The sequence below is a fragment of the Antrostomus carolinensis genome, unplaced genomic scaffold, assembly GCF_000700745.2.
Source record: "Antrostomus carolinensis isolate BGI_N321 unplaced genomic scaffold, ASM70074v2 scaffold38208, whole genome shotgun sequence".
NCBI lineage: Eukaryota > Metazoa > Chordata > Aves > Caprimulgiformes > Caprimulgidae > Antrostomus > Antrostomus carolinensis.
In genome coordinates this window covers 6,042-13,659 of record NW_010331601.1, presented here as the reverse complement: position 1 = coordinate 13,659, position 7,618 = coordinate 6,042, and the positions used below count along the sequence as shown (strand labels likewise).

Below are 7,618 nucleotides of genomic sequence, written 5' to 3'. Positions count from 1 at the left end.
TGGGGAGACATCAGGGTCCTGTAAGACCAGGCTGGGAGGATGGAGAGGGGTGTCAGGGGCAGGAGCCAGGGGCAGCACCCACCCCAGGGCAGATGCTGCTGAAGCCAGGAGCCCTGGTAGCCACCCCCGTGTCCCCAGTGACCAGGCAGGATGCCTGTCCTCATCCCAACCACCCTCCAGAGAGACCCAGCAGCCCGCTAGCCTTGTCCTCCAGTGCCCACCAGCATGGGACTGGGCTAGAGTCCCAGCTCCCAGTGAGAGCTGGGCTGCTCACCCAGAGGGTGCCGCACGGGTGGGCTCTGGCGTCCGGCGCTTGGGTGGGAAGGTGGCATTCCTCGTGGCACTCTGCACCGCCTCCTCCAGCAGCTCCATCCACCTGCCCGGCCAAAAGCCCCTCGTCAGCTCCCCAGGGGAGGGCTGCTGCTCCCCAGAGAAGCCCCCACCCTGGGTAGGTGCCCAGCACCCATCCCACTGAGCCTTACGTGTTTTTCTCGGAGGACGTCAGCGCTACCAGCTCGTAGATCTGAGGTCCCAACTCTGACGTGCAGATGATGAAGAGGGCTCGTTTATCTGTGGGGTGACCAAGGGTGATGAGGAAGGTCAGAACATGCGAGAGCTTTAACCAGACCCACTGGCATGGCTGTCACCAGCACGGCTGTGATGGGACATGGCTGGAGGACAGGCAGTCCTGGTTGCCAGCCCCTGTGGCTTCTCCCTGGCCTCCCTCCCTACCTGTGGCCACGGAGCGGATGAGCACTGAATTGAGCTTGAGGACGGGGCTGAAGGTCTGCTTGTTGTCTGAAGAACCCAGCGCCGTCTTGCTGTGGCACTTGAGCACCAGTTTCTCTTCCTGCTTCTGTAGCAGCACCAAGAGGTCCTCAAGGAGCAGCACGTGCAGGTCTGAGGTGGGAGAGGACACAGAGAGTGGAGGCTCAGCCCGGATTGAGCTCTGAACCCAGGTGGAAGCTCCCTCCTTGCAGCTGGGAGGGACAATAGATGTGGCAAAGGGGGGCTCAGGGTGTCCCTATAATGCTGCTGGGGCTGGAGGGATGCTGAGGATACAGGAGAGGTCTCCCAGTTCTCCCAGTACCAAGTGGTGGGGAAGATACATACCCACAGTCTTGTCTTTGCTGATGCGCCAGGTGAGTGACCCTTCGTGGATCATGCGCCGGGAGGTGAGGTCCAGGCTCTGTGGGAAGCCAAGGGTGGTGGTGAAGATGGGCTGGGACCAGGCAGACCCCCACCAGCCTCCCAGGAGCTTGGGCTACCTTGAACTCAGCAGCCAGTGGGTTGCTTGTCCTCTCCAGCGAGGTGGCATCCAGACGTTTCTGGTAGCCTTCCAACCGGTGCCGGTTCTCCGCTTGTTTCACCGCCTCATTCACGTACTTGAGGATGTCCCGGCACTGGTCCCGGGCTCGGCACAGCTTGTCGTGCTCCGAGGTTCCCGCTGGGATAGCAGAGAGGTGACAGCGGGTCAGTGGGCACCTAAGATGGGACTGTCCCTGTCCCCCTGCAACAGGATTCCAGCCACATCCTGGGCACAAAAAACCACCAGCCTGCAGCTCCCTGCCAACAAGAGGGAGATTTTCCCACCCCCAGGGTCCCCTCAGCCCATCTATTTCTGCTGGAAAGGCAGGATGTCCTCCCCACCACCCTGGAATTTTGCTCTGGATGGCAAAATGGTAGAAAGTGATGGAAGCAATCGCCTGCTGTGAGCCGAAGGATGTGCTGGAGATGGGAACACACAGCTAAGCAACCCCAGGGACAAGTCCCCAGTGTCCCCCCCCAGCCTGTACCCTCGGTGTGCTTGATGATGTTCTCCAGCAGCAGCGGGTACTTGGTCAGGCGCTGCATTTCGGAGATGATCAAGTCCTTGAGCTGCAGTCGCCGGCACTGTGGATTGCTTTCTGCTTCCTAGGACAGAGGGAAGAGGATGAAAGCCCTGAGGTGGGATCAGGGGGAGAGAGGGGAGCACTGGGGTGAGGGTGAGGGTTGGGTTAGGGAGGGACAAACCTGCATGAAGAGCTGGAAACGGGTCTCCTTGCGCTGCTTGGTTTTGATCAGCTCTAGGGCGATGGATTGATAAGAGCAGAAGTCTGCAGCAACCTGCTGGATTTCCTCTTTGGCCAGGCCATCAAACTGGGGGGATGCAGAGGAGAACCGGGTTCAGGCACCCCTAGACTTGGCCCTGAGTCTCCCCGAGCTTCCCTGCTCTGAGTGTAGCCATGGCCAGAGGACAGCGTGACAGTGGGGTCACCTCCACCTCCCCTTAAAGATGTCAACCCCTACATGCTGGAGGACAAGAAGATGCCCCCAGGGTGTCTACCACTCCTGTCCCCTTACCCGAGACAGCATGAGATCCCCAATTTCTTTGATGATTGGTCCTTCTTCCCGGAGCTTCTTCATGGATTCGGAGAGAGAATCTGAACGAGGATGTGAGAGACAGACAGGACTCATGTCAACAGGATGCCGGGGCCACCCACCACTCATCCATACAAGCACCCGCTGAGCTGCCTGTCCCAGAGGATTCCCTCTGGGTCACCGGCACGGGTGCAGGCAGGAGGGGCTGAGAGCCAGATGGGCTTCAATTGCTGCTGTCATGGATGGAGAGTGACACCAAAAGGGTGCTGTGCCAAGGGCTGGTACAGACCAGGTGTCCCAGACATCGGTATTGACAGAGCCTGGAAGAAACAGGCTCTGGATTGTTCCCAGGAGAGGCAGAGGAGAAGCCGGAGTGGTAAGACGGCACGATGCCATCAGCAGGGCTGGTCGGAATGGGGGGCAACCATGCAGGAGCCCCAGGCAGCCATGGGCCACGTGGGCCACTCTCTGCTCCCACTGCAGAGGGGTATTTCCAGGAGAGAGTAGGATCCGAGTGGGAAGAGGCTTACTGTGGATTTCTATCAGGTCAGGGAGGTTGGGGAAGAGAAGCGCCAGCTCTTCCCGGGACAGCAGGTTCTCCTTCTTCATCCGCTGGTAGAAAAGGAGGTCAAGGACTCGGAGGATGCGGAGGTGAGACCCTTCAGTGGCAAAGAGCTCTGTGCGAAAGGCACAGGGGTGGAGAAATGCCCAGGGGAGCCCCGTGGTGCTGGGGCACGCTGTTTGGGGGGGGTCCCTCATGTCCCTGGGACGTCCCGTCCTCCTTACCGTTGATCACCTCTTGCCGGTCGATCTCCTTCTGCGACAGGTTGGCCACCAGCTCCCGGCTGACTGTGTGCTGCCAGTTTTGGGAGTCCAGCTCAGGTTCCAGGTCAGAAAGCTGGCCTTGTTCATCCTCCAGGAGATGAGGCAGGAAGGGATCCACACCAAAACCCAGGTTGGGTGACTCGATGCTCCTGGGAGGGTGAAAGGTGACGGTGGGAGTACTCTGCAACCACTCGCATCCAACCAGCCCACCCCACAGCGCTCCCAGTACAGCCAATATCTACCTGGGCCCTATTTCGGCTTCAACCCGGGGCCTTCAGCACAAGAAGTACAAGCCTCTGACTCTTGAGCTAAAAAGACTAGGTCCCCCAGCAGACATCTATATAGGTCCTTTAAGCTCCTGCGTGAGACACAAGGGAACAGAGGTGCCCCCTCGCCCCAGGAGGATGGTGAACTAAGAGGGGACTCCCTCCCGGGGTAGCCCTGGGTGTTGCCTCCCCTTCTGCTCTGTCAAGGCTCGCTTACGGGGAGGGAAAAGCTAGGAAGGGACAGATGGAGCCCCTCTGACCACCAAAGAGGGGGGCACAGCCCCAGCACACCCCTACAGTGACCCTCCTGCTCTGAAGGAAAACTGGTCCCAGGGATCCCGGCCGGCTCGGGACAGCGCAGTAGAGATGGCAGAGACCGAGGCTGAGCCACTCACCTGCGTCCCATCTTCGGTGTGTACGGGGGGGTGGGATTTTCCAGCGACCTGGGGAGGAATGGGAGAGTCACCCTTGTGTCCTGATGTCCTGGTCCCTCTCCTCCCATGGGGCAGCACCCAGCAGCATTTCACAGAATCACAGAATGTTGGGGATTGGAAGGGACCTCAAAAGATCATCCAGTCCAACCCCCCTGCCAGAGCAGGAACCTCAATGAGATCACACAGGAAGGCGTCCAGGCAGGTTTTTAATGTCTCCAGAGAAGGAGACTCCACACCCTCCCTGGGCAGCCTGTCCCAGGGCTCTGGCACCCTCACTGGAAAGAAGTTTCTTCTCCAGTTGAAGCAGAACCTCCTGTGTTCCAGCTCACACCCATTGCCCCTTGTCCTACCATTGGGCATCACTGAGAAGAGCCTGGCTCCATCCTCCTGACATTCGCCCTTTACATATTGATAAACATTAATGAGGTCACCCCTCAGTCTCCTCTTCTCCAAGCTCAAGAGCCCCAGCTCCCTCAGCCTTTCCTCAGCAGGGAGATGCTCCACTCCCTTCATCATCTTGGTGGCTCTGTGCTGGACTCTCTCCAGCAGTTCCCTGTCCTTCCTGAACTGTGGGGACCAGAACTGGACACAATATTCCAGATGTGGCCTCACCAAACCCCTCAAGATATGGGTCCAGTGCTACTGGCTGCAAGAGGGATCTCAGGCACAAATGGGGATTAAAGCCCAATTCTCTGTTTTCCCCTGGCAAATGTTGGCTGTGGGGCTGATACCACCCTGCCTTGCATGGCTTGGGCTTGGCCTTGACCCACAAGTTTAGCAAAAGCTTCCCAAGAGACAGCGTCTCAGCTTTCAGACCCCTGGCCGTCCCAGCTCCCCTTGGAAGCTCGGAGGAACCCAGGTCCTCCCCGCCCAGGGCTTGGCTGGTGTCTCACACCTTGTGGACAGGCTGGAAGCGGAAGACGATGCCGACTGGTGAAGTCTCGTGGCCTCGGCTGCGGCGTCCATGTCCACATCACTACGTGACCGAGGTACATTTTCTGCTTTCCGGGATTTCTTCATCTCCTCCCGGCCTTTCAAGCTCTCCGAGCGGCCCAGCTTGACCTCAGCACGTGAACTACAGCCAAGGGAAACAAAGCAGAGAAGAGCCTGAGCCTGGTGGTATAGGCAAGGATGTCCCCATGGACACAAACCCATGAAAAACTGTGGTGGGACCCCTGAAAATATGAGCTGACCCCCCCCATGCATCCCCTTGCCCTACCTGTCTGACTCTAGCAGGTCCTCAGGGAAGCTGCCGGTGGAGAGCCGCTGGGTGCCGGGCTCTTGGCTCTCATAATGCTGGTTGTTCTCAAAGTGCTGGATGATGTTCCTCACATTGCCGGGTTTGACTGCTGGGACGAAAGGAAGGAAGTTGACACCAGTGAGACTGGGCTGTGAGTGGCCGGGTAGGAGATGCTGGTGCTGCTGCCCACCCCGTGGCACCGTGGCCTCGGCCGTCTGCCTGGCAAAGCCCCATCCAGCTCGGGCTGCAGAGGCAAAGGCATCAGTGGCAAGAGGCAGAGGCAAAGGCATCCCAGTGGTACTGGGATCACTCACCAAGGGGCCTTCCCTACAGCTGGCTGCCACATTCCTCGAGAAAATGTGCTGAGTGGACACCCAGGACCTGCCACAGGCAACCCTCCTCCCAGACCCTGCAGCACCCATTCAAACCCACCCCAAGACCTGGTGCAACAACACTGGGGTAAGTCATGATGGGGACAAAATAAAACTAAGTGTATGAGGTGAATGGCAAACAAAAGAAGAGGCCTTTTACCTTCAACAGGGGACAAAGGGACATGAAATGCTGAAAGGAAAAACAAAAATGAGATGTCAAATCAATCCTGCATTTCAGCAACGAAGGAGGCAAAGAGGGAAGGTGTGAGCTAATGGCATGAGAACTCAAAGCAGAAGGGGAAGAAGAACAGAGGCGTGCACACGTGTACACACACACACGTGTACACACACACACGTGCATACACTTGCTCTCCACCACCTCAGCCCTGCCAGGAGCTGTGACACTTTTAAGACCCAGTGAGCAGCCTGTAAGCCTGCAGGATGGGGTACGTAAGATAAATTTGGGGGGAAGAACTCAGCTCTGCTCCCTTCCCACTCCCCTCAAAGCCATGTGGGAGCATGGAGAGTTGAGACAACAGGTTTCCATTGTGTGGCTTGAGAAGAGCAGAGGGTGGCTGATGGTACTGGGTGAATGGGAGTCCCACAGGTGCCAAAGGCCACCTGACAGCCTTGGGCACACAGACAGCTGCAGATCTCCAGGCAGCAGGGAGGCTGGTGGGTACAGCACCCCAGAAGGTGCCAGTACTCACTGCTCTGGGAGGAGATTTTGGGCTTCCCAATGTATTTGAGGATAGGGTTGCGCTTCTTGTCTTCCATGGCATCCTTGTCCTTCTTCGTGCTGCTGCTCTGCTGGGACACCCGAGAGGAGCACTGATAAAAACACATGTCACCACGTGGGTCCTGATGGTGTCCCCAACCTTCACCGCGCCATCGGGGAAGGGATGGGGCCGGGATCCGGCTCTGCCCTGGTCCTAAGCAGCTCCCCAAGGCAGGAGTGGAGAAATGGGGATCTCCGGAGAATCCCTCCCTGCATCACCCCAAAAGATCCAGCAGCAAGAGGCTGTCACCAAGCCACCCACCTTCTTGGTCTTGGGGAAGAAGGGCAGCCACTTGTCCCTGTCCGGGAGGGACTGGGCCTTCTCGCTGGCACCGGCCACCCGGGGCTCCCGGCTGCGGATGCCTGTGTGGTTCATATACGTGCTGAGGGCAAAGGCCATGGGGGAGCTGGAAGAGAGGAGAGCAAGAGGCTGGAGATCCAACAGCAGGATGGGGCACTGCAGGCCAGGGGAGGTGATGGGGGAAGCTGGGACATCCCTTGGGGCTCTGAGGGGAGAGAGGGTCCATCCCTCCCCATGCTGGAGAGGATGACCGGGTGGGGAGGGAGGAAAGGCAAAGAGCAGCTCAAGAGGGCAAGCTGGGGTGACTGGGGCTGGCAGGGGGCTGCATCTAGAACACCAGGACCCTGAGATAAGTGTTCACCCTTCCCCAGGGCCAGGCTGAGAGCCCATGAGATATGCCTGGCACAAAGAGAGGGTGCTGGAGGCTGGCACGGGAAGGGGATGCTCCTGTGACTCCTCTCTTTTTGTCTCCTCAGTGAACAACCGTAAGGCAGTCGCATCTGGACACGCTCCCCCTGTGCCCCGGGGCCACTCACCTCCTGTCCTCTTCATATTTTGACCTGGAGAGAGAGATGGGGAGGGATAAAAGAGCTTGTTTGGAACATTTTCCTCTCCCCAGCCCCCAGGCAGGGGACTCTCAGCACCAAGCCCTCCATCCCATCATGCCCCTGCCCCTTGTCACACCAGTGCCTCCTCCAAACACTCCTTCCCACCTCCAACAGCAAACGTGTGGATCAAGCAGGATCAAGGAGCAGAGCTAAGCTTGTGTTTGATTCCCTTCCCCACGTCCTCGCCCCAAATCCAGGCAGAGAGGTGCTCCCCTACGTGCCCCATCCATGGCAGCCTGGCACTCACAGGATGTCACCCAGCTGGGCCAGCTGCTTCTCGGCCACTTGCCGCTCCTTCTGGGGGTCCCCATCCAGGTCCAAGAGGTCATTCTCCCCATACAGACTCCCCAGACCCATGGTGCGCTTTGTTCTGTGGAGGATAAGGGTCAGGGTCACAAGCCTGGGCACCAGCCACCCATGTGGGCAGGAGCCCA

At 58.5% G+C, this 7,618-nt stretch overlaps 1 protein-coding gene across 1 annotated transcript in view; it reads right to left on the bottom strand.

Moving 5' to 3' along the window:
• Positions 1–7,618, bottom strand: part of ARHGEF11 (Rho guanine nucleotide exchange factor 11) — a gene marked incomplete at both ends in the record, with an annotated part of 13,467 nt that overhangs the window by 820 nt on the left and 5,029 nt on the right. Inside the window, 18 exon segments of the mRNA XM_029086293.1 lie at positions 262–376; positions 483–570; positions 733–900; positions 1,114–1,189; positions 1,269–1,447; positions 1,797–1,914; positions 2,014–2,139; positions 2,344–2,423; positions 2,892–3,038; positions 3,148–3,335; positions 3,848–3,895; positions 4,782–4,961; positions 5,106–5,235; positions 5,658–5,687; positions 6,208–6,328; positions 6,538–6,682; positions 7,113–7,136; positions 7,432–7,554. Of these exon segments, the coding sequence (XP_028942126.1) occupies positions 262–376; positions 483–570; positions 733–900; positions 1,114–1,189; positions 1,269–1,447; positions 1,797–1,914; positions 2,014–2,139; positions 2,344–2,423; positions 2,892–3,038; positions 3,148–3,335; positions 3,848–3,895; positions 4,782–4,961; positions 5,106–5,235; positions 5,658–5,687; positions 6,208–6,328; positions 6,538–6,682; positions 7,113–7,136; positions 7,432–7,554 (2,086 nt within the window).